General features: G+C 35.0%; 2 protein-coding genes across 3 annotated transcripts in view; one reads left to right on the top strand and one right to left on the bottom strand.

The window, feature by feature from the left end:
- Positions 1–27,720, top strand: part of RALGPS2 (Ral GEF with PH domain and SH3 binding motif 2) — a 129,185-nt gene that overhangs the window by 60,184 nt on the left and 41,281 nt on the right. The gene's annotated exons all lie outside the window — the stretch shown is intronic.
- ANGPTL1 (angiopoietin like 1) lies at positions 801–18,014 on the bottom strand. Its single transcript, XM_058539985.1, has 4 exons — positions 17,171–18,014; positions 5,360–5,553; positions 2,721–2,991; positions 801–1,004 (listed from the first exon to the last, which is right to left on the bottom strand). Exons 1-4 carry the CDS (start codon positions 17,991–17,993, stop codon positions 817–819), a joined length of 1,476 nt encoding a protein of 491 aa, XP_058395968.1. The 5' UTR covers positions 17,994–18,014; the 3' UTR covers positions 801–816.

Here is a 27,720-nt window from a genome sequence, read left to right as displayed (position 1 = left end):
AATTCAGATCTGTAAAACCCTTGGCTCACTTAAATATCCTGCATTTTTGTAATATCAATACTTTGCTGATTAACAACATAAAATGCATTTCTGGAGATTTTGGTGTTCAGCAAATCATATGAAGATAATATTGAAAAATTCATTTGTATATTTCTGTTTTTATAAATTGACCATATAAATATTACATACATTATTTTTTGTTTTTCAAAATATGTATTTTAATACTGTGGATTACTTAATTCTTTTGGGAAATTGGCATAAAATATATTGTCAGTATTCAGATTTAATCATTTTATGTGAAAGGCACAGATTCAATTTGAAAGAATTTTTATTCAATGCAAAAAGTATTTTCTATTGGCAAAACTAGAGTTTTCTCTAATTTCCTGTCTCTATTTTTATAAATAAAATGTATTACTTGGCTGAAATCTTAAAATTATTTTTCCATTAGAAGAGGAATCTCATCAAGTTTTTAAATAAATTGTTAAGGATCTTGAACACGTATTCAATTTTGATTTAAAATAACACTAAGATTTGTTTTACATTGAGGCAAATATTTACATTTTAGAAAACAAACTTTGCTGTATGTAGTCAATATGATTTTTAAAATAACTAGCATTATGGATACAAATAGTCTTCTGAAGTATATTGAGAAAAGATGAAACTACATTCATAAATTCCCTTTTATAGTTATGGTAAGATTCATTTAAAAAACTATACCTGTAGAAATGAATTGTGCAAAATAATATACATGTAAAATTTACGTTTTTAGGAACTAATATAAAGTTCTATGTCATTTAAGTTGGAGACTGTCTCTTTTCAGTCAATAGGCTTGATCATCATCTGAACTGCTCTCAAGGAGTATGACCCGCCTCGATATTCAGCCCAAAAAATTCCATCTTGGTACTTGCTTCTGTAATGGCCTCCTCTGTACCATACTCCATTTAGGTTAGAATGTGCACAGGCATTGTACCACCATCCTCCTTTATGAAAGTGGGCGCAGTTTCCTTTGAGGAAAAAATATAGATATCAAAGTAAAAGTTTCTTCAAAGTGTGGTACTCTACAAACCATCAAAAATTTATTTTACCTTTGGAACAATTCGAGTTTTTCTTATTGATTTCAGTTACCTTTATCTTCGTAGTTTTATTTTTTTCTCTTACTGTTGCTTAAGTATCAACTACTTGAAAGATCATTTGATTGCCTTTTTTATCTTGCCCTTTGCTTGCTTAGTACATGGGTTTTTGTTTTTTTTTTACGTGATTTAATTTTCTAGGTAGCAGGGTAAATAAAATGCAAGCAGTATTTGTATGTGAGAGAGAGAAAGAGGGAGAGATTGGGAAGGAAAAATATGGAGTTGCTAGGGAGAGAAAAGTTTGGAGAAAATTGAATTCTCAAAATATCAAAAAATAATATAGGGCCGGCCCCATGGCTTGGTGGTTGGGTATGCGCGCTCCGATACTGGCGGCCGGGGTTTGGATCCCGGGAGCGCAGCAACGCACCGCTTCTCCCGCCATGCTGAGGCCGCGTCCCACATACAGCAGCTAGAGGGATGTGCACCTGTGACACGTGACTATCTACTGGGGCTTTGGGGGAAAAAAAAAGGAGGAGGATTGGCAATGGATGTTGGCTCGGAGCCGGTCTTCCTGGGCAAGAGGAGGAGGATTGGCATGGATGTTAGCTCAGGGCTGATCTTCCTCAACAACAAAAAAATATATATATATATAAAATAAAATAGCACTACCAGCAATCAAATGTGTTTCTGTAAATATGGCATAAGTTATGGTTATATCTCTCTTCCTTTTTTCTTCTTTTGCCAGTGTAAAATAAGTTAAAATAGAGATCTATGTGCTGCTTGCCAAGATATAACTGAACAGAAAAATAAATCAGTTAGTGGGGATATCTCTTTATCAGGGCCAGAAACCTGGGTTAAAAAGGCAAAAGTATGTGAAAATTAAATTTAAAATTGTATTAGGTGGATGGCCTAATTGATTCTTTCTAACGAGAACATTGATTGCCCCTCTGAATAAAGCTTTTTCTACCTCTATACCACATGTTGCACAATCATCTTGCTGTTCCCATTACTAAGAAATGCCTTTACCCCATACACCCAAATGGCTTGCTTCTTTCACTCCCTTCACGTGTTTATTCAAATATTTCCTTCTCATGATAACCTTTCTTGGCCATCCCATGTAAAATAGTACCCATCGCACCCCCTGTTGCCCATCTCGTTCTGTTCCGTTACTCGGTTTTATTATTCTTGGAGCACTTGTCACCACCTGACAGATCATTTTGTCTCCTCCGAGAGAGTAAGCTCCAAAAGGGCAGGAACTATGGTCACTGCTGTGTCCTCAGCACCTACAATGGTGCCTGGTGCATGGTGGGTGTCCAGTTAGTGTTTGTGAGGAATTTTAGGCAGTTGAGAGTTTTATTTCCAGTTGAATGAATTTTTGTTTCGTTCCCCCCACCCCCACCCCCAATTGTCCCTCAGTTGTTCTGTTAGAACAACAGAGCTTTGTTCTTCACAGAGTTCACACTTTGAGGTTGCCTTATAGAAGAGATCCTAAAAGCTGTTCCTTTCAGCAGATTATATTCCTTTTGACTGAGTCCAAAATTACCTTTCTGGAAAGATTTTTAGAAGCATATACTTTAATAACAAGGTTCTATTTAATGCATAGAAGGTGGTGATTCTACAAAGAACACACATTAGTTTCTTCTTACTCACCTGCATACATATCTTTATCTCTGTCGAGTGTGGTGAACTGTTTACCATTATGCCACATCATAGAATCCCCTGCATTTCCCTGGTAAGTTCCTAGGCGCAGTCTATAGTATTCACTTTCAGGTTCCAGACGAAAGCTGCTATATTCTGCATAGACTTTTTTATCACTCCAGTCTTCTAATTCAATCAACAATTTATAATTATCTTGATTGCTAAGCATATAGATATTTTCCAGTCCAAGCCAATATTCTCCATCAGTGTTCCCAAACCCTTTCTGTTAATAAACAAAGAGCATGAGTGCATAAGTAAGCAGTAGAGATAGTAAACTTTTTTATAGTTGAGTTTAAACATTTGATAGCATAAAGATATTGGCCATTTAAGTGGTAATGTAAACTTCCATCTCAGTAGATCACCTGATCTTTATAAGCCCCACATAGTCACTTTGTTTTGTTTTGCTTTCTCTTAATTTGTTGATACTTATTTGCACAGCTAGCTTCAAACCCTACAAATAAGGCAAAGGCTAAAGTGAATGAAAATTATTCATAGCTACTAAAAACATTAATCAGTGACCTACCCACATCCTTGAAAAGGGTTCCTAGTCTCTCTCATACTCATATAAAGAGCCAAAGTTTTTTTCTAAAAGTATTTAGATACTGTCCCCACCATAGTCAAACTAAAAGGATGTGTAACATTATGATCATTCAATAAAAATGATATTATTTTAGAACAAATTATCTTCTTTAGCTCTATTATATGTAAAATTAGTAAGTATAACAAGATGAAATAGTAATCTTCACAGTTGCCCCTTTGAAAAATTGCAGATTAATGTTTGAAAAAAAATAAATCCATTAACTATCCTGTTTCAATAAGCATTTGCCATTGCAGGTATCCAGCAGAGTATAAGATTTGGTAAACCTGTCTTAACACTAAATGTATTTTTTTTTTTGTGAGGAAGATCAGCCCTGAGCTAACATCCATGCTAATCCTCCTCTTTTTGCTGAGGAAGACCGGCTCTGTGCTAACATCTATTGCCAATCCTCCTCCTTTTTCCCCCCAAAGCCCCAGTAGATAGTTGTGTGTCATAGTTGCACATCCTTCTAGTTGCTGTATGTGGGCCGAGGCCTCAGCACGGCTGGAGAAGCGGTGCGTTGATGTGCACCCAGGATCGGAACCGGGGCCGCCAGTAGCGGAGCACGCGTACTTAACCGCTAAGCCACGGGGCCGGCTCTAAATGTATTTTTAAGGAGGTTATGTTGCAGGATTTTTTTTTTTTTTCCTGGTTACTTGTTTAGAAATTTACGTAACTTCTGACGTGGATATATTAATGTCTTATTTTTAGCTGCCAGTAAAATGTCACCTAAGAGTGAGTAATCACATCACTTCACAATTTTGAATGAAAGATTAACCATTTAGAAAATATAGCCTTTCCCATCTGCCATCCTTAAACTAAAGGTTTATACCACTCATAAAATTAGCACGATGAACATTAAAATTATTAACAAAGAGGGGCCCGGCCTGGTAACATAGTGGTTAAGTTCCCGTGCTACACTTCAGTGGCCCGGGGTTCACAGGTTTGGATCCCAAGTGCAGACCTACACACCGCTCATCAAGCCATGTGTGGTGGTGTCCCATATACAAAATAGAGGAAGATTGGCACAGATGTTAGCTCAAGGACAATCTTCCCCAAGCAAAAACCGAGGAAGATTGACAACAGATGTTAGCTCAGGACCAATCTTCCTCACCAAAAAACAAAAACAACAAGAATTACCTAATATCAAAAAAAAAAAATTATTAACAAAGACTAGTTATTTACCTTTCCAAAATTGGTATTGCATGATTCCAGTCCTATCTGACAATCTAGGTGTACATTACTTCCCAAAAGCACCAGTGTCTGGTATCATCAACTTAAAACATGGTGACATGATTATCAGAGGTAACTAGTCCTAGAAAAAGGCCCATTTTTTTTTGAAGTCCTTTAGTTTATGTTATTACTTAAATATACTTGATTATGGGTACACATGTGGTCATAAACAAAAAAGCAATTTTCTTAGAAAATGAAATTAGAAGTGGTTTTTGCAAAGAATTAACTATATGTATGTTATTGAGACTGAAAGGGGTTATTTTATTTATTTATTTATTTTTGTGAGGAAGATCAGCCCTGAGCTAACATCCATGTTAATCCTCCTGTTTTTGCTGAGGAAGACCGGCTCTGAGGTAACATCTGTTGCCAATCCTCCTCCTTTTTTCTCCCCCAAAGCCCCAGTAGATAGTTGTATGTCATAGTTGCACATCCTTCTAGTTGCTGTATGTGGGACACGGCCTCAGCATGGCCGGAGAAGCGGTGCGTTGGTGTGCGCCCGGGATCCAAACCTGGGCCGCCAGTAGTGGAGCGTGAGCTCTTAACCGCTAAGCCACGGGGCCAGCCCAGAAAGGGGTCATTTTAAAGTACATCTTCAGTTTCCTTTTTACATTTTAATTTTGACTTTGACTAGAGGTGACAATCATCTTTTAGACAAATGTAGATAATGAAAAACATGTGAATAGTTATTTTGGATTGTGTATCTTATTTGTTGCATAGAATGGCTACTATTACAAGAGTTGCTTTGTTCCATATCTCCCCCAGGTCTGAATCACTGATGTACCTTATAATTTTCCCAATTTCTGAAGAAGTTGACAGAGCCATCCATTCTTTTCTGAATAACAGTCCAACCCCCAGGATCCAAACTGTTCTCACACCATAACTGCATTGGTCCATTGCTGTTTTCAGGTTTAATCATATAAATCCCACTGACTGAATGTCCAGCTTCTTTTGCATGCTGACAGTCTTTGAATGGTCCTGTAATTAAAATATTAATAGGAAACTTAATAGGAAAAGAGCCATATTAAAATAGTTTTTAATCAAGAGTCTTACCTTTGTATCTTTCTTCACAGATAACACTTTTTATCTATTGTATACACAGTACAATAAAAGTTAAAGAAACTAAATAAAAGGATTACCCCAGTCCCACCATCTGGAACATAACTTGTTTCATTTTCCACTGTTCTTGCAAGTCTTTGACCATGTACATCATTTTTTTATTGTTATATTTCTAACACACATAGAAAATTGGATTCTGTCTTTTTATTTTAACAAACATTTCCATGGGACTACAGTCTCCATTCTAGCACTTATAATAGCTGTAATATACAATCTTTGACATTGATATGTCGTAGTTTATTCCACTATCATTGGACATCGCAGTTTCATCTGATTTTTGTTATTATAAATAACACTGCGCAAAGGGTCTTCTTATTGGCTTCATTTTTTCACATTTACTTATAGAAATGCTGTGGGATTGATCAACGGGATCAAGAGAGTGTGAACACTTTTACAGCTCTTCATAGTGCCCAATTTACACTTTGTGAAAGTTGATTTCGGTGGGACAAACTAGTCCCTTGAGATACTCGGTGAAAATGACATACCATGGTCAAATAAGTTTTAGAATTGCTAAATACTATATTTACCCTTTTGAAAACTCAACAGTGTCCATTCACATGGACGTTGACTAAAGACTGAGAAGCCCTGAAATAAATCATAGTTTCTCAAACTTACAGAATCTTTTAACTTTTTCCCCCATACAACAGTCCATAAGAATACATTTCAGGAATGTTGGCAAAATGCCTTTCTAAAAGAGTTGTATCAATTTGTATGACTAATAGTAATTTTCTTATTTAGTCTACACGATGACCCTGTGATAGTTTACACATGTTCTATAGATGAAACAGTTAACTAACTAGTCTAGGGTCCTGTATCTTAGAAGGTAATAAACTCTGGACTTAAACCCATTTCTTTCTAATCGCCGAGTCTGCTCCCATGTTATTTCATAGTTCTATGGATTCTCTCCGTATTTTTTAATCCATTGATAAGTTCTTCATGTCTTTTAAAGTGACAAAACATTTTGTGAAGTCATTTGTAGAGTGTCTGACTCTTGAACTTGTGATTTCCACATCTTTGGATCTAAAGAAGGATAGCGTCTAGTTAGTTTTGCTGAACCTTCTTTAGTTTTAACACCCTTCTCCAGTCTTCTGATCTTTTGTTTTTAATAAGCATGTAAAAATATTAAGTGATTCAGAAATAAAAATTGCCCTAAAGATTTATTAGAACAAAAAAAAATAGAAATTCCTGTTGTCAAATTTTTTATTTTACTAGAAATTTTTAAATTCTGACGTTTAATTTTTAGAAATTATGTGAAAATAGTTAAGTTCGTACAAGAAAATCTGTGAATTAATAATAGGATTGTTGAAATTTTTGAGAAATGTGTTATCTGTACTGTACCAAGTATATACAGGGTCCCTTTAAGCCTTATTGGGGTAGAACTCATCTCATTAAATAAATAGTTATATAATTACATCATTAGAAGGGGTTCTTAGAGGCTGTGAACTCTTCCCTCTAGGTTGCTTCTTGAGGACAGAGACTATGTTTGTTTTTCTTCTGACTTTATGTCATCAGTACTTGAACTCTTAGTAGGCTGTCAGTTTTTTAAGTGAATGAATCAATTAACTTGCCTTCACATTTTAAATACTAGGGAATTGAAAATCACACAAAAAAATCAAGAGATAATCAATTTCTCTAGTCCAGATTTTTATTATATTTAATTGCTGTTTCTCTGTGTTTCCGTTTTTTTTTTTTAATTAAAATACAATGACTGTAAGCACTACAGATTACTAGTAAAACATTTGAGAATCAGGAAAGACAATGCTGTCTTTCTTGGATTATATTTATTTTAGGTATTGAATTTTTTAGTTCTAGAGTTTCAGTTTGATTCTTTTTTATGGTTTTTATTTCTCTTCTGATATTTCCAATGTTGCCTTTATTATGAATATATTTTCCTTAAAGCTATAATAACTATAAAAATTCTTGGCCCTTCTGTTCCTAGTTTGCTGAGAGTTTTTATCATGAATGGATTTTTATCAAAGTCTTTTTATTTATCTACTGAGAGGGTGATATGGTTATTCTGTTTTCATTTGATAATATGGTTAATTCTGTTGTTTTTTTTTTTGTTTTTTTGGTGAGGAAGATTAACCCTGAGCTAACATCTGTTGCCAATCCTCCTTTTTGCTGAGGAAGATTGGCCCTGGGCTTACATCCAAGCCCGTCTTCTTCTACTTTATATGTGGGATGCCTGCCACAGCATGGCTTGATAAGCGGTGTGTAGGTCCGCGCCTGGGATCCAAACCTGTGAACTCGAGGCCACCAAAGTGGAGCCCACGGACTTAACCACTACGCCACCAGGCCGGCCCCTGTTGATTATATTTTTAATGTTAAACCAACCTTGTATTTCTAGTATAACCTTGACTGGTCATGGTGTATTATTGTTTTTATAGATTGCTGGATTTAATTTGCTAAAACTTTGTTAAGAATTTATGCTTTCATATTCATGAGGATATTGCTTAGTCTGTGAAAGCTCATAAATAGGTTCTTAAGCTGGGAGGACTATGATAAAAATAATGTTTTGAGTTTATCAGAGTGGCCATAAATTAGATCACATTCCATTTAAATTCAGTGTGAATTATTTTTATATTATCTACCTTCTTAGTTATTGAATTTAAATTACAAAGTGTTCAGAGACTTTAACACAAAACTTAACAAAGTAGTCATCATCAGTAACTGTTAATTCCCTTCTTTTCTCCTTCACTGCTGACCTTGACAGTAGTAGCTTATTTAATAATTTAAGTAGCTTATTTAATAAATGTATGCTTATTTAATTAATACATTTAATATGGCTAATCAAAAATGAATGTATAGTCATTTATTCTGTCAAGAAATAACATATTCGTGAAAAACATCATGTTCTACAAAATCACGCACTAAAAAGAACAATTGATGTTAGCTGTTAGCATACTTTGTATTCAGCTGCGGTTACTTGTTGCACAAACATTAATATGCTTGGGAAAAAATCACAAACCAATGTGACATCTTTGTTTTACTTATTCTACTTTTTTACCAGTCATGTGAGCTACAGAAACATGCATTGTAGTCAAGTCAGAGAAGGGTAGAGAGCTTGTATTTCAGATAGGATGAAATTTATAAAATTTTAATTTCATATGTGGGAGTGAAAAGGAAGGAAAAGTGAAGTATGATTTCCAGGTCCATTCTTAGATTATTTTGTGTAATGCATGGTAATGTATTTATTTGTTTACTCATAGAACTCCCCATGGGCAAGGACTGCATCTTTTGGTTGTGTATCCACAGTTTGAACTTTTCCAGAATTTCCTCAGTTCTGCATTCTTTTTTCTAGAAATGTCTTTTCTGCATCTACTACAGACTAGAAACTGTTTTAGACTCTAGGGATAAAGAAACCACCATAGAGTCAGGTGGGAAGTGGGGAAGTGGCAAGTAAACAGATAATTCCACTACAACGTAACAAGTACTTTGATGGAGTTATGCAGGGCACAGGGGAACACTGGGTAAGAAATAGCTAACCCAGATTTGCGAGGAAGAGATCGGAGTCTACCTATATCTGAGCTGAGTTTTGAAGATTGAGTAGGAGTTAGGCTAGTTGGGGTAGGGGGTGTAATCAAAGCCACACATGGGTAACGTGCTCTGAGGCGTGGAGACAGAAGAGAGCTTGCTGTTATAGAGGAGTTAAAAAGAGTTTAGTAAGTCTGAAATGTAAATGGCTGAGGGTGGTACTTAGAGCTCTTGAGGTAGGCTGCAGAGTTGAAACTGATTTCTTTGGTTTAAAAGTGCAGCCATCATGGTTATTTCCAAAGTTAGCCAGATTTTTTCTAAGTTGTCACTTTCAGAATAGACAAGGGTATCTGAGCAATGCTGCCCTTATTTTTAAACCTGTTTAGTATTGTAGTTAATGCACACATGAAGTGGTTTTGTTGCACTACACATAAATATTTCTCTCATTTCACAAATTTGTTTAGTCTATGAATGTCACCTTTGTATTGCTTATTCCATGAATGTCATCTTTGTAAATGTTTGCTCTCATTTGAGCGTAGTTTTGACAGTTTACATTTTATATTTAAGTATATATTCACAAGTTGGACTTCCATTAAATTATTTGCATTGCTGCAAAATATTTAGAAACATCAAGCTTTTGAATGTTGACAGAATATTTGTAAAATACCATTTGTTCCTTTTCTGCTATTTAATGGCCCTCGGATGTTTAAGCAAATTGATGAGTTCTGGGTTTTCTAGATCCAGCTTTGATTTGGTAAGACTTCAATCTATGCAAATTTAAGATTATCTTCAGTTTTAATTTTCATCCCACTTTTTTGTAGTGGACTTCATGTTTACAGTTTGGATGCCTGTTAGACTTGGTTGATATAAAGGCTTAGGAAAATTTAGTTGAAATCCTTTTCCAGAACATGTGAGTAGAATTTAGCAGTGCTTATAGCTGCGTTTTCTCCTCAGTAAAGATAGTAAATATCAGAATTTAGTATTTGTTTATTTTTATAAATAAACTGTTAACCTGGCTTAGCCTGTTGTATACTGTTGATCTTGGCAGAAATATTTTCTGATTATTGCTTGCATATCTTATTTACTTTCTGCTCTAGAATTAATTAGAAGTCATTCTTATGTTAAATGTCTTTATTACTTTCTCTGTACCATAAAAAACATTGCTTAATAGGAATTCTTAAATGACTAGTAGAAAAGTATCAGCTTTATTTTTCGGAGGTCAAATTTAACTCGCTGGTTTGCATATTATCAGGAGTAAATTAATTGACATATGATTCAGGAATTTGTTCATAATAGTTCAAAAGGTATAGACTGGAAGTACCTTTCTTTTAAAATAGTAATTTTATTAACCTTTTTCTTGCATTGAGTAATCTTGAAATAGTCTTCATCTTCCATGACACACAATTGGATTCTTCTCAAGGCAGGAAACTGGGATTCTGTACATTGAATTTGAAGGGACCAGTCTCTCTCTTCCTCAGTTTATTTGATGATTACAGTTTGTATAGGGCTAACAAACTCCAGTTAATAGATCTGATTCACAGAAAGAAAAATATTGACCAGTCATGCAACATTATTTCCCAACATGTATTTTTCATTAAGAACCCATAGTTTGAACAGAACAGTGGGTTAAAAAAGAAAAAAGACTTCATACTTTGAATAGCACCTTTACTGAGAGCCATCTTTAACATACCTGTCCTTTTTCTATAAAGAAACTGTTTAATTACTTAAGTTTAAAAGAAAATCATTCCCTTTTTGTTGTTGAACTTCTCATTTATTTTCTTACTTTGTCCCAATCCTGTGCTCACTAATTTAGAGCTTTCAAATAATTGGTCAGTACGTAAAATTTCTTGAGGTAAACTTTTTAATTGAGTTATGAGTTAAGTATAAGATAAATATATTCAACAACATTTCTAGAACGAGAAGTTTGAGGCAAATACTTTCTAAAATGATAATAGATTCTTTCTTGTAATAATATGAATTACTTTGTTTATTAATCTGTAAGTTTAAAATGCAGTTAGCAACCTGACCTTTTATTTTTGAAGTTGCTAAAGAATTTATCGATTGTTTTTTGTAACTGGTTAATAGAAAAATATTCCAACAGCCCCTTTGCTTTAACCTGTCTTCTTTAGTTTAGTTTTTTTAAGTGTTAATGTAAGTATTCCATTGAAACCAATTGAATCTTAAAAATTTACTAATAGGAAGCATTATAAATAATTGAAAATTAGCTTTTTACCTACTAAAAAGCATATTTTTACTTTCTAATGACTGCTTTTCAAGTTTAACTTTTTAAGCTTACCTTTTATGTCCTCATACATGGCAAGGCAAGGTACATATAAGGAAGTGCACAAAAAATGTAATAATTAATGATGGTCAGACCGTACACAAGCATTTTCACACGCATCACCTCATTTAATCATCACAACAATCCTGTTTACGGAAGAGGCAACTGGGCCTCAGAAAAGGCTTGCCAGAATCCAAGTTTTCTGATACTCAGATCTATGCTCTAATACACTGTGAAGGAACTTTCTCAAGTCCATTCACCAACAAAGAATGAACTTATTTTTATAAACATATCATTTGTAAAAGAGCACTTTTTTTTTAAAGACTAACCCAAAATGCAGCCACTGAAGAACATTAACAGTTAAGAATTTATTGATGGCAACTTGCCGGGGGTGTAGTTGCATTGCCAAACATTTTGTTTTTAACATAGAGGGAAGGTAATGTTTCTGGAGATAAATTTATTTTAAACTAACAGAATTATTCCATTATTTGCTGTAAGTTCATAATAAGTTTGTTCTTTTGAGGTATATTTTTCTTATAACCATTTTAAAAGAAAATATAAAATTGCCTGTCATTAAAACACTTTTTTTCAAAAATGATGGTCAGATATAAATAACATAAAATTTACCAACTTAACCATCTTTAAGTGTACAGTTCAGTGGCATTAGTACATTCTCCTGCGGCATTAGTACATTCTCATTGTTGTGCAGCCAATCTCCAGAACTCTTTTCATCTTGCAAAACTGAAACTCTGTACCCATTGAACAATTCCCCATTTCCTCCCAACCCCAGCCCCTGGCAATCACCATTCTACTTTCTGTCTCTATGAATTTGACTACTCTGGGTATCTCATATAAGTGGAATCATGTAGTATTTGACTTTTTGTGACTGACTGAAACACTTTTTAAATAATATACATTATGCATTTAGAAACTTTAGAATGACCATGTAGCTACATGTAGAGTACACCTACAAGAGCTTCTTGGTGCCAGAAGCGTGTGTAAGTACAGCAACAGCCATCCATCCTTGCCCTTTTTGTGCAAGCACCCAAATAGCTCAGACATACTTTCCAGTCTGACATAAAAATAATATGAAGAAAGACTTTAGCACATTATATATAAACAAAAGAAAATAGTAAGTCTATTTATTGTTGTTTATAGTAATTTATATTGCTAAGAATCACAGAATATTAGGACTAGAAAGGGATGTTAGAATCATCCAGTCCAGCCAGCGCTCTCATCTCATTGTACAAATGAGGAAAAAAGAGACAGGCAAAGTGACTTACCCAAGGTCAATAACACAGGAAACAAGTTTTCTTAATTCTGTGCACTTTCCCTTACATGTTCATTAGTGTACTAATGAATATTCTTATGGTATATCTAATTATGTCCTCGAATTTCAGAAACCAAATAGAGAATTTCAGAGACCACAGAATAAAATAAGTAAAAAATTAATGTTTACTTATAACAGCAAATGAATAGTGAATAGCAGAAAAAGCTATGCCTGTCCCTAATTTTTACATTAAGGTTTGGTTTATTAGGGCTATATGTATACCCTACTGTCTCATTAAAGCAAAAGTCTGTTTAATGGGGCTTTTGATATGCTAAATCCCTAGCATGGGATTTAATTCTGTAATATTAGATTTTTTCTTGCACTACAGCTCAATGTGTAATAAAACCTAGAACTGATATGTCTCATTTTGTATAAGCATTTTTTAGTGTGTCAGTGTGTGAATATGTGAATAATCATTTCTCCTAGAATTGGTAACGTCATCTATCCACATAAGATTCAGCATCCTCAGAAAATAGTCCATAACAGTCATTTCCATATTTAAATAATTGTACACTCTGTCAGTTAAAAAAAATTCCACATACTTCAATTATGTTTATTTATAAATTATATGTACAAACTACTATACTGATAAATTATATACATTAAAAGCTTACACAGGACATACATTTTTTAAAAAGATATGAAAAATAAATATATATTTTCCTTTTTATATCCAGTGGATCATTTTGTACACATCTTTCCTTTGGAAGTCAAAGGGTGTAAGGATATTAATAATGATCATCATTTACCTAATTGAATGGTACTCTGGCCTATCGTTTCTGAGAGTTAGAATGGTATAAAATGAATGAATCTAGTACAATAGAATGTATTGAAGTACTTTCATGAAGGTCTTTGGAATGACAACTTTAAGAAACTCTATAAGAATGTAATACCAAGTCAACCAACATTTATTTAGCATCTGCAAATGAGATACAATATCCATCTACCAGAAAGGAGCTTATATTATAGTTGGAAGGCATTTTATTTCAATATATATATAAGTACTATGTGTACATGTAAAGATAACTGATAATTCAAGAGGGAACATAAGAAATATTGTATATATGTTACAGAGAGTAGAGACATTCATGGAGGGGAGCAATCACTTCAAGCCTGTGGGAGTCAACAATGGCTTCAAGGAGGAGCTGCAATTTTATTTTATTTTATGTTGGTCTGAGCCTTATAATTTGAATAGGCAGAAAGCCTAGAAAATATTTAGAATACAATGAGTTGATTCATTTTATTGAAGCAGATGGTTTTTGTGAAGGAAATTAATAGAAGGAAAGCTAAAGAAGTAGGATTGATTCTTTTGAGGAGGATATTATTCTTGCCCAGGCTAAGCAAATTGGACTTTTTCTGTTTGCAGTGGAGAACTGCTGAGCAGAAGTGTGATGTGATCAAAGTGGTAGTTTAAGAAGACAGATCTGTTGGCAATGTAGAATATATTTTGATGGAGGGAGAAAATAGAATTAGAGAGACCAGCTGGCCAGTTATTATACAATTCTTAGTAAGAATTAACATTTGAGTGCCAGGCACAGTTCTAAGCTCTCTTCAAGTGTTAAACGCTAGGAGGTGAGTACTGTTATTATCCTCGCTTGACAGATGACGAAACTGAAGCACAGAGCAATTCTTCTCCCCCTCCTCAAGGTCACACTGCTAGTAATCCAGGAAGTCTCTGTCCTCTAGCTGCTGCCATAGATAATTTGGATCTAAGTTAGAGTTCTGGCTCTGCGTAGAAATGAGGGACACATCCATGAAAGACTGAAAAGCAACATGGATAGAACTCAGTTGACTATGTGTATGGGGCAGGAGGGAAGTGTCAAAGATGAGCGGAGCAAATTCTGAAATGGGTGGTAACGTAAATCAAAATAGAGAGATCAAAATCAGTTGATCCATCAGTTTTACTTACAGGAGTTTGTCCTAAGGATATAATCATAAAGAAAGAAAAAGAAGAACAAAATTATTTTTAAAAGTTACAAGAATATTGATTACAATGTTTATGAGAGGGAAAAAAAGAGACTTGAAGGTTTATACCAAGTATTAACTTTAGTTTTTTTCTGAGTATTTGGATATTCAGTGAAGCTTTTAAAAAAGTTTATTAGTATTTTCTAGATTTTCTTCAATAAATATGTATTTCTTTTATAATAATTTACTTATTTCTAAAAGGAGAATACTAGTTTGGGGAAAAGATTATTTTAGAGTTTAGTACTAATTCATTCATTCATTCCTCAGATATTTATTGTAGTGCTTACAATATGCTGAGCACAGTATGCCAAACCTGATCCTGGCTAGATGTGTCATATGGAAAGTGAACTGTCGTTTCATTTTTCTTCCAGAAGCATTCAGTCTAGCAGGGAGACAGACACGCAAACAAGTAACTCCAGTGTAATGTGATATAGAAAACATGTTCAAGGCGTAGTAAGCAATTTGGGGAAAGAGCCATCTAAATATGTTTATCTGAATCTGGGAAGATGTAACATTTAAGATATTATTTTAGGTAAGCCTTGAAATCTGCCAGGTTGACAGATAAGCTGAAAGAAGACATTTCAATAGAGGAAGCAACAAACAGTATGTGAGATAATAGTAGAATATTGAGATGCAAACGTCCAGCTTTGGTTATGAGTAGGAGGGAGAGCTCCCTGCAGGAGTTATCTGAGCAGTGGTGATACTTGGAGCCTTGAAGGTGTATGAGTCCTCTAAAATAGAATGTGTTGAAGAAAGCCTTTTTAAGCCATAGGAGAAGGAGGAAGATGCCAGTGAAGGACCTAGAGAAGTAGAAGAGTCAGAACATTGTGGGGCCGGCCCCGTGGCTCAGCGGTTAGGTGCGCGCGCTCCGCTGCTGGCGGCCCGGGTTCGGATCCCGGGCGCGCACCGACGCGCCGCTTCTCCGGCCATGCTGAGGCCGCGTCCCACACACATCAACTGGAAGGATATGCAACTATGACATACAAGTATCTACTGGGGCTTTGGGGCGGGGAGGGGGAAAGAACATTATGATGTGGAGGCCCAAGAAAGCAGAGATGTGAATGCTCAGTGGTGTCCACTGCTGCAGAGACACGACCACTTTGTGATGTATTTCCAGTCTTTGTGTTTGTTCTGTGTTTTTGTTTTTGTTTAAAATTATTTCATAGTCTGTGTGCAGTTTTATGTCCTGCCTTTTCAGTAAGTAAATGAACTATGATATATTTACTCTTTTTTTTTTTTTTTTTTTTTTTAACTTCCGGACATTTGGATTTTTCCCTCCATGCTAAGGAAACAAATCAACTTGTAAAGAATTCAGGAGAACAGCTTATGAGAAAATGAATGCAGATGTAAAATAAATGTAGAATATTCAGAAAGTTAGCAGTGCACTTACTAAACTGAAACAGATGAGTTATTTATCTTTGTATTCTGGGCACCTAGATCAGTGACTGATATTGAATGAATGAAGGGAGGAAGGAATGAAATTAGGAAACAGAGGTAGAGATATTAGCATCAATTCTAGGGTTTCTTTTTATGGTAGTGAAAACTTATTTATACTTATGTGGGTACAAGGGACAAATTGTAGTTTGTTTAGCCTTGGAATATAGGAGGGATACCTTTTCCTCTTGAGACTGAGGGCAAGAAGGCATGGGTTTTGTGCAGATGTTTTCAAGACAGGAAAGAACAAGGAACCTAGGACCTGAGTAGACTTAATCATAGGACAGCAGTAGATGATGCATGTGCTGAAAGTGGAGGCAAGGAAGAGGTGTAATTATAGGCTTGAGAGGGAAAGCAAATTTTCAAGTGTTTCTTGTGAGGAGGAGGATGAAGGGAAGAGCAGTAAGAGGTAAATAAAAGGATTGTTGAGCAGCAGTGAGGACCCAGCTGGAGGCCAGTAGGATAGTTATAGAGGTTAGGAGTGGATTGTGGACTCATTCCTGTCTCAGTCAACGCTAGAAACTTAGATTAGAAGAATTTGGATGGAAGACTACTTTTTTCACAGAATATGCTGTTTTTTTGTTTTGTTTTTTTGGTGAGGAAGATTAACCCTGAGCTAGTATCTGTTGCCAGTCCTCTTTTTGCTGAGGAAGATGGGCGCTGAGCTAACATCTCTGCCCATCTTTCTCTATTTTATATTTGGGACACCTGCCACAGCATGGCTTGATAAGCGGTGCGTAGGTCTGCGCTCAGGATCTGAACCTGCAAACCCTGGGCCACCGAAGCGGAGTGCGCAAACTTAACCACTACACCACGGGGCCGTCCCCTTAAGTTCAGTTCTTGATTAACAGAAAACAAAAATAGAAATTTTAATGTTCGTTTATAATTAGGTCAAAAAATTGAAGAATAAGCACTTATTATGAGCATTGTTTCATAAACCATAAAACATATTAACCTCATACTTCCATTTTTAACAGTAAAAGGTAACTCACCTTCATTGATGAAAGTTACTGGTGGTATCTTGAAAGGGCTTTTGGTGGGAGAAGTTGCCAAATCAGGTGGTGGCATTAAATCTCTGGGATAACCTGGATCCCTCTGTATCTCATTACCTCCCAGCAGGCCAGGAGTATACTGGTGACTGTTAGGAATATGTTGTGGCACCACCTGGACAAGAGGAGGAGACACATGGGGGTCTTGTCGGGAAAATATCCTTAAGCACTGTTCTTCCAACAAAGTGATCATCACAGACTGGTTATTGACAAGATCAGTCAAAGAAGCATATTTCACCTCCAGTTCCCTGTACCTTGTTGCCATCTTCAACATTTCTGTGGTGACATTGAGGATTTTATTTTCCAATTGGGAAAGTTCAAGTGAGTTATCCCTCTTACGGATAATCTCATGTAATAGTTGCATATAGAGTTGAGTAACACGAGAGTTCATGTTACGGCTTTCTTTTCTCAGCAGCTTTACCTCATTCACAATGTTTCCATCTACATCCACCACCAATTGCAGGACATCTATCTCCCGCTTCTGCCTGGAGAGCACATCCTTCAGGTTTTCAAGGTCCATCCTGGTGATCATGTGTTTAATGGTACCTGCATCTTGCCCTTTGGTGTTGACACAAATTGGCCCTGTTATTTTTTGTTCAGGTACCAGGAATGTGTATGCACATTTCTTTGCTTCCTCTTTACCATCTGTGGCACGAGGGTATCTCCTCTGGGTTATTTTTTTTGTTTTGAACTGTCCTCCTCTGCAATGTCCAGTGCCCATTAGTAGGAAGAACAGCACACTTAGGGTCCAGATAAAAGCCTTCATTTTGAAATGAGGTTGTATGATGTCTTTTAAAAAATGAAGGGAAAAAGTAAAAAGAATTCATGTTAATCTACTTTTAAAGTCAGTAGTATAAAAAAGCATTTAAGGGAAAAAATATCTATTGGTGTTAATAAATTGGGCCATAATTAACATTATTGATTTCTTAAATTCAATATTATAGTGCCTTCACATTTGTTTAAAAATTAGATTTCAGAGAACAGCTCTCCAGCTACCGCTTCATTGTGATGTTTTTTTGATGCTTTTTGTTCCCAGCTCAAAGAGCAAATTTTGGTGAGTGCCCACTGTGTGTATAAGGCATACTGTGAGGTGCTCTTGGGGCTTTTGAGACCCTAACAAGACACTTTTCTTACCTTTAAAAAGCTCACTTACTGTCATAAGTCTCTGAAAATGGTACACAATGTTTGTAAGGCATGAACTAAAACATTCTTCCGTAACTAGTGTTCAAGTTGCGGGTGACTTGACTGGTCAATGTTTTATATTTATATTCTGCAGTTTCAATTAAATTGATCCTCTCTAACAAATATCCTTTTTATCTATCAAAGAAACATTTTTAGACAAATCTAAAGCCAGAAAGTTTTAGCGTCTTTTTTGTTGTTTTTTATAGCATGTCTTTTTAGGATTGGTGACAAGTTTTAAGAGTGATAGAGTGCTTACAGTCATTACTGTGATAATTGTGTTTCCTAAACCATAATCATTTATATGCTCTGAGATTATATATGATTCAGCAGGTTCATTCTTCTACTGAACTGTATTTTAGTAAAATGTTAATAATTTTCTATAACCATTACCAAAGAAAGAAACTATCTGTAATTAAAGGTACCTTAGAGACCATCTGTTTCAAGAACCTCTTTGCATCTATGTGCATGTGGAAGGCCAAGGCCGCACAAGTAGGTAGGATTAGAACCAGGTCTAGAATTCAAGTTCCCTGGCACTTCAGTCAGTGTTTATAACAGAGGCACATATGCTAAAATGTGTGTTTGGAATGTTTCATTTTTGATATGTTTGTGTCGTTTGTAGTACAATTTCTATAGAAACACTAGAAATAGTTCCAAGAACCAAAGCTTCTTCCTTTCTCTTCAGTTACCTCCCTAAAGCAGTAGCAGTGAGTGGGTGAGATGTATCACTCCATCAGCTTCAAGAGCAAGCTGTTGTAGTAGAGCCCAGCCTCCCACTCTGTAAACCTGATTCCTGACTGCTGTTGTTGAAGGACAGCAGTGGATACACAAAGACAGAGCTTTTCTATCCCATTTTCCACCCAAGTACTTGTGTTTTGATTTGAGAATCCAGGTCCCAAGTTGATTATGTCTACCATTAATAATAGCAACACAGTAATAACAATAGTTCATATTTAATTGCGTGCTTGTTAAATGCCAGGCATTGTTTTAAGACCTTTACATGTATTAAATCATTTACTTCTCAGAACTACAACCCTCTGAGATAGATTATTACGATCCTCATTTTCAAGTGAAGAAACTGGCATCCAGAAGTTAAATACCTTACCCACAGTCACACAGCTTCTAAGAAATGGAGCCAGAATTTGAACCCAGGCAGAAGATTCCAGAGTTCATGTTTTTCATTAACTGCTGCATCATATGGCAACATATTCTATCCCATTTTCTATCACCAACAATGTAGCAATCCCTTATAGTTATGCAATGCTTAATTAACACATGTTAACTGTTCGCATTCATAACAAGACTGTGAAGTAAATGTATGCCATTTTGCAAAGGAATAAATTCCTGGAGAAGCTAAAACATTCAAATGGGATTCAGATCTTCTACTCGTAACTTTTCTAGACCTGTGATTTTTATCCTAGTCATGTCATAACTACAGAGGAGTCTTGACATTGTGTTTCCTGTTTCTTAGTCTTTTCCTAGTTTATATCTCTTTACATTGACCCATTACTTAATTATGCAGAAGTATTTGTGGATCGTTTTTGTTAGGCTCTGTTGTCATCATTTTTATATCCCAGACTTTTCTGCTGTCATTTCTTTCCCTCCGAATGTATTCTAGCAGTTGATAGTTACATGTCTAACTTGTGATTATGAACCCTCCCAAAAATAAAGGTTATGTAAATGAAACATGGACTCTTCAAATGTAGTCATAAAGATGACTACTACTTTCTAAAACTCCTTACTTTGGTGTTTTCAAATGGGTAGTGTTTTCAAAATGGAGTGATGAAAATAAAGCAAAGAATGGATGGAGTGTGGAGAATTATTTTTCTTTTATTAGCATAATCAAGATAGGAAGGATGAGCATAATAATATTCCATATTTATATCAGAGGCCTTCTATTGCTGACTAATAGGGAGAAGCAAGCATGGATGAGTACTTTTAGTTTTTTGTTTTCATACTTGGTCTTCTGACATCAGTAGGAAATTTAGCCCTTACGAGTCATCTATCTATTTTATTTAAAAAAGACCTTTTACTATACTAGAGTTGCCTATACCAAAAACCAATAAAAGATTTTTTGTTATATCTGCGGAGTCATGGAAAACTGAGGACACTAAAATAGAAGCCATCAGCCTCCTGCGTAAATGTACAGCATTTCTCCTACATAGTTAATTTACCTAGTTCTCAAATCCACTTGTTTCACTTTAATAATGATGGAAACTTTAGATCCTAAAATTATTTTTATTTAAATAATTATCTACTGTGAAATATGCTACCTAAACAAGGAAAATTCAGAAAGTACCATGAAACTTCAAAAGAAGTGGAATTTTATGAATAATATTCTGATTGAACAGCTTCTATTTCTTCCAGACAGATTTTTATAGAACTAAGAGCATGTAATACAAGACTGTTATTATGACTTTGCATCAGTGTTGTCATGGAAGAACAAAAATGTGAAAATATGAATCTAAATTAAAATAGCAGTAGCTTCCTTTTGATATATTCTGCCTTGGCTCTTTGTGAGTTCCTATACAGTTAAGTCATAAGATAAATCACTGTCTACCATAAGAATCTGACCTAAATTAGTATTTAAAGGAGGCAACTAAAAGTTTATTTTTTAAAATAAATACAATTCCCTTATCCTTACAAAAGTAATGACCTCGTTGTCACCTAAAGCAGAATAAGGAGTCACGTTTCTTAAGTAGTAGACTAGCTACGTCATGATTAAAGAACTGGTTTTAAAAATACATTTACTGTTGCATTTTCTGAAAACATTCTCTTCTTTAATATTTTCCCACATATGTTCAGTTTTAAAAGTGAAAGATCCATAAATCTGTGTTACCTCATAAAACCTTTCTGTATATGTTAAAATTTTCCTAGGTCCCAAGAGAATGTTATAAATTGGTTACAGTATACTTAAGTTTAAATCTATGTCTTTGCTTGGTTGTTTTTAGAAAAAAAAATCTTCCATGCTTTGGGTTAATTTTATTGGTACTCTTTCTCTTCGAAGTTGCTACATTACCAGCTAGAAGAGATACAAGTCAGGATTTACTTCCTTTCAGATGGTAAACGCATAGAGGCATTTAACTGGCTGTGTCAGGCACTGAAAACAGCATGAGGCAGTGAACTTAAATTTATAAAGCACTGAAGATACCTTAGATAAAGAACTTTTAGATGTGAATTACTTTCTGGGAAGAGACTTGAGAACAATCTCATCCCGCGGAGATATTTAAGAAAGGGATAAATAGTTATCTGTGTGGTTTGGGTTTCAGATTAAATGCTTGCCTAAGGCTTCAGTAAGAACTGACGTTTAATGAGGTCCTGCACTTTTCATAAGCAAAGAAGAAAAAAGCAAGACATAACATTATTTCAGATCTAGTATTGCTTGGAAATTTTATCAGAATTTCTTGTAAAATATGCTTAGCAGAGATCCTCCCAGTATTTAGAGTTGTGAATCTTAAAGGAAAGGACATGAAAGTAAAAGTTGAAGAGATCTTATCTTTACCATTATTTGCTTGTTGAAGATTCTTACCATAATATCTTTAAAATATCTTTTAAAAGGACAGAGGATCCCCAAATCATAACAAACTTAAGTGTTTGGTGTTAAAGCTTACTGTGGGTAACTAGTAATTTTATTTTTAATAATTTTCTTAATACAATTAAACAAAGCCCCCAGATAGAATATTGAAAGAAACCTCTTGTGTATGTTACCAAAATTATTTCTATCTAAAAATACTATATAATTTTGGACTTTTAACGTATTTAAGTAATTGTATCTTCTGGGTTCTTATTTTCTATGGTTAATGCTGACAACTTACATAATACTTCTATCACATTTTATTTTCTCCTCAATTCTAATCTGTAAGGTTTTAGCTTTTTTAATCTATCAATAGCTTTGCTTTTTCAAATACTTGTAGCAGTTTTAATTTCTGTTACTCAAGTTAAACTACTGTTACATGTAAACCTGGAAAACTATTTAAAATTTTGAGTATTAGCAAGAAATACTATAGATTTATCTTAAATGTTTACAAAGATTTCTGCTTAATATTTGCTTATACTATAATTAAAGTGTTATTGCAAAGCCTTTCAGTTATTTTTATATCTTTATAGGTACATGGAGAGACTAATGTTTACAACTGTTTTCTTTAGTTTGTATCCCCTTTTTTTTAATTACTGTGCTACAAACCTTATACATTTAATGTTACTTGTTAAAATTTCTTTCTAGGGTCACTAAAGCACTTGTTTTCAGAAACCCAGCATATATGCCTCAATCTATAAGCATATACACTAAATTTATCATTAAATTGAACCTCAAATAATGCATTAATCATCATAAATCATTATGATGTACATTATAAAGTCATCATAAAGTACATTGTGACCAGTTTTTATAGCAAGTTGCAAAACAAAAACCTTTTTCAGATGAAATTCCAAAATTCTTTAATAGATTTTGAAATTTCTACTACATATGTAAAATAATTATGCATTTGACATAGTATTTTTAAATAAAAATAAAAGAAATATTAAAATACCTTTTTGCATCTGTTGATAAAGCAAACCCAGAAACTTGCTGCTCTTATTCTTGCTTTTAAAAATCAATGTAGAAGTTTGATCGTCTGTGACTTTAATGGCAACTGCATTTTTGTTTTGGACCGTTGAATCCAAGCGGTAATAAGGAACTTCTTTTTCTTCTTACAACACTAATCAATTGAATTTGACAAGCCACCTATGTAATTTTAAGTAGTATAGTGGAAGTTCTGGTCTGTGGGCTGTCTTTAATCCAGCAAAGAAAGCATTGTGGTTTTGCTCTGTCTGCCACATGGAGAAATGCAGTAACCAGCTGCAGCTGACCCAGATTGTATATACAGTACCCTTGAATAGTGATTCCCTCTCTTTCTCAGTAGACTGAAGTTCAGCCCACCTATTACGTCACCAAAAACTTGCTGGAGACTGGGGGAAAATCTCCTCCTTAGGATTTCCTCTCTGTGGCCTTAAATAGAGGTGGGGGTAGTGGGATCAGCAGGAGGTTGAATAGCTCCGAACAAGGAGAGACTGTGTGCAGGTTGAAGGAAGGGCACCATCTGGAAACAAACTATCATAGTTCAGCGGGCAATTATAAAACAAACATTTTAGTCTGCCGGCTGAGATCTTTTAAGTTGAATACTGAAAAAGTAGTACTCAACTTCACTTAGAAGTAGTTGCAGGCTGATGAGTTTGTCTTTTGTTACAAAGAACAAGAGTTAGACTTTGTTAGGAGACAGCCACCTAAATAATGTAACACTCTTTATAGCCTAGAAGAATTTTTAAACATTTTACTAAGTTGCCATTTCAGAAGGTTTTAAAATTGTAAGAAACCTGATGTTGTTGTAATATGTTATATCTTACTGTGTAATGTTTTTAAAGATAAAACTGCTCATATATAATTACTAAAAATAAGTGGAAATCTATGTGTAAAATTCTTTTAGAAATTGAATACTTTTTAAACTTAAATTATGGTGTGATATAATGTCACTTCCTCCAGTTCTACAACATGACCCCTCCTGTCTGAATAAGGTCATTCTTATTAGTTGGTATGTTATGATCTAACAGCAAACGTAACCCTGGCCTGAGTGGGGAAAAAAAGAGTTCTGACTCCCCCACTGGCCATGTGAACTTAAACAAGCCACTTTACTTACCTCTGGCCCAGTTCTCCTGCTGTGAAATGAGGGTGCTGGAGTGGGAATTAATAATTGAGTACCAGCTGTGCAATTATATTTCATTAAATCAAGAAATGTTGATTAAGTAACTCAGTAGCTGAGGACACACAGATCAGGCATCTTAAGTGATTTGGCTTAGTACTTCAGTATTAAGTAGTAGAACTGGGATTTGAATCTAACTCCAAAACATTGTGCCACACTGTCTCTCATCAGATTGTATAATTGCTGATTGCTGCTCTAGATACAAATTTTGGGCTTCTACTTTCTGTATGAACATGTGCTTTCCCCTCCTCATTGCCTTAGCTTGTGCTATTTTTCTCCTTCTGATGGGCTCTACCATGAACTGTTTGTCGATCCACATCTTTTATTTCAAGTCAGCTTAGTTTTTACCTTTTTCACAGAATTATTTCTTTAAATTCCTCTGACACACGTAGGTATACCAGGGGTTGCAAACTCAAGGGCCTATAAAGACAAATCCTCACAAGAATGAAGCCGGTAAATGTAAATAAGTGACATAAACCAGAACTAAGATTACAGAAGAAAATGAGGGTTATAACAAACTGGCGTCCTTATAGTTAGATCTGCACCCTTCCCAGGTGTACCTCATTGTTGCCAGATCTCTCCATTTTTTAGGAAAAGAGAGTCATTTAAATATTTCTTGATTTTAAAAACATTGAAACAGATGGCCTGCCAACTTCTAGCCTCTGATTTATATTATGTAATACATTATTTGATCACTCAGTGATTATATTGTATTCGCTAACAGCTTAATCTGGGAAAAATATGAGATTAAGTTCCTCCTGAGCTTTTTTGCTTGAGCAATTTTGAGATTTCTAACTTTAGCAATTAGTAATATTGCTAACCAAGGTAGGAAGTTAGAATGGCAGATGTTTAGGGACAAATAATGGTTAGTTTGGCATGTTAAACTGAAAATGAAAGTCAGGAGCTCAGTTCTATAGAGAGATTTGGAAAGTCACCAGCAATTAGGTGATAGTTGAAGCTACAGAAGTAAGATAATCCAGAAAAAGTAGATGTAGAGTAAGAAGAGTATTGCCAGAACCATGGGGAATACCAGCTTCCAGGGAACATGAGGAAAAGAAAGAATGGAGGGAGGCGGGATGCTAGGAAGGTTCAAGCCAGTCAAGACCAAGAACGAAGGGAATGGTAAAAGTACTCTAGAGAGATTAAGCAGGAGGAGGAGACCAAGAGAGATGTTTAAAGATTTAATAATGAGGAGGTCACTTATGCCTTTGCCAGAATAAGTTTCAGCAGCGAGATAAATACGGCTTTCAGATTATATAGTGGGTTGAAGAGTGACTGGATAAAATTTAACTGCCAAACGGATTAGTTCCTACAATATACTAAGAAATTAGAAGTCAACAAGAAAACGACAACCCAGAGAAAACAATGGACAAAAGACATTTCATAGAAATATAAATACTTAACCTCATTACTAATCAAGGAAATAAAAATTAAAACACGAGATATCATTTTATACTCACAAGATTGGCAAAAATTAAAAACACTGATAATGTCAAGTGTTAGCACAAGTGTGGATCAGTAGAAACTTATATACAATCAGTGGAAGTGTGAATTGATACAGATTTGAAAAGCAGTGTGGTACTGTCTTGTAAATTGAACATTAGTATACCATATGTGTGTATACATATCCTAGAGAAATTCTTGTACCTTTGTACCAAGAGACATGTACAAGAATGTCTACAGCAACATGGAGGGAGAGGGAAAGTAACTCAGAAGTCTGTCAAATAAAATGAAATAAGTAAGTTGTGATATGGTTACATATTAGTTTATTCTCAATTTAAGGAACTATAGCTACAGCTATAGTAAACAACATGAATAAGTGTTAGAAACCAAACAGTGAAACAAAGCACTCGCAGGAGACCATATTTTTAAAAATTTAACTAACATTTATAAATCACTTATCCTGTACCTGTTCCAACTTTACTGATATCACTTAATTTAATCACATATACATAAAATGTTTTTTTAGGGGCCAGCCCGGTGGTGCAAGAGGTTAAGTACACGCGCTCCGCTGCAGCGACCCAGGGTTCGCCGGTTCAGATCCCGGGCGCGCACCGATGCACTGCTTGGCAGGCCATGCTGTGGCAGCATCCCATATAAAGTGGAGGAAGATGGGCACAGATGTTAGCCCAGGGCCAGTCTTCCTCAGCAAAAAAAGAGGAGGATTGGCAGATGTTAGCACAGGGCTGATCTCCTCACAAAAAATATATATATACATTTTTTTTTAAAGCTCAAAAATAAGCAAAAGTAAATAATACATTATTCAAGAATACAGACATATGTCTTCAAAAACACAAGAGAATAATCTTAAAATTCAGAATAGCGGTTACCTATGGACAGGAGGCAAGGAGATGACATAGGGAAGGAGCATATAGATGATGCAACAGTAGTGGTGATGTTGTAGTTCTTAAATTGACTGGTCATTCACAAATGTTTATTATGTTGTTTGTTAATAACTGATATTACATATGTTAAAATATGATTTCTTAAAAGATAAAATCATGATTCTCACACAAATACAAAATAAACACATCTTAAAGGTTTTATTTAAATCATTAAATTTACAAGGGAATCGGCAAGATCTTACAGTCATTTCAAGGGAGAATTCAAAGTGCCACACATATATATAGGCAATCAGGATTGCTGAAATGAATTTACAAATAGTTGCAAAATTGGTCAACATCCACAGGGCAATAATCAGTATCATCCCACTGGACATAATTCATTGGCATTTTCATGGACAAGAATGGGTATTATTACTAGTTTTTCACCAACTTACAGAGTTGTAAAATAGCTCAAAATGGCCAAAAGGATGCACTGGAGACAGGATACCTGGTAATGTTTTTTGCCTATTTCAGAGTCTTATCACAATTTTTTCCTGACACATGTAAACTTTTATGTGTATCAAATATTGCATTAAAAGTAGAATGAAGGCTAAAATAAGTAAGTGTACTAGTCTGTGTTTCTCTTTCAAGGTGTTTGTTGAAGGAAGAGAGGCAAGGGTCTTATGTTGGAGAGGAGATCAGATTTGAAGGAAGGGTTGTGATTTTGTTTTCTTAAACAGAGGGGCTTTGAGTGTGTGCACTGGCGCTGGGAAAGGAGCCAGTAGAAGGTAAGTGATAGTGGAGGCAACAGTGGATGTTTTAAAGGAGGCAGTAGCAATTACATTCAAATCACAATTTAGATTTGGAAAGAAAGGGATTCTTCTTCCTCTGAGATTGGAGAAAAAGGAGAGGAGCTAAGCTGTAGGTTCACTTGAAGTCATAAAAAACGTTGAGAGTCTCTGAAGAAAAAGAAGTATTTATGATAGGCGGCTTAAAGCATACTTGTAAAGATTTACTGAATGGAAAAGGAATGATACTAGGTTGAGTAAAAAGATTGCCATGCTAACCTTTTATGATGTATTAAACACCCTGTTGTCAAAACACTGCACAGGATTTTTCATTTTCTTAGAGTACAAGATAGAGCAACTGCCTTAAATGAGTTTATAGTCTTGAACAGATAAGATATAAATATGAGAAAGTTTAAATAACTGAAGAGATTATAAAGTCAGAATTATCAAGTGAATGGTATAGATAA

The sequence above is a fragment of the Diceros bicornis genome, chromosome 4 (assembly GCF_020826845.1).
Source record: "Diceros bicornis minor isolate mBicDic1 chromosome 4, mDicBic1.mat.cur, whole genome shotgun sequence".
In the NCBI taxonomy this organism is placed as follows: Eukaryota; Metazoa; Chordata; class Mammalia; order Perissodactyla; family Rhinocerotidae; genus Diceros; species Diceros bicornis.
Note: the sequence above shows the minus strand (reverse complement) of the source record. Positions and strands in the feature narration are given on the sequence as shown.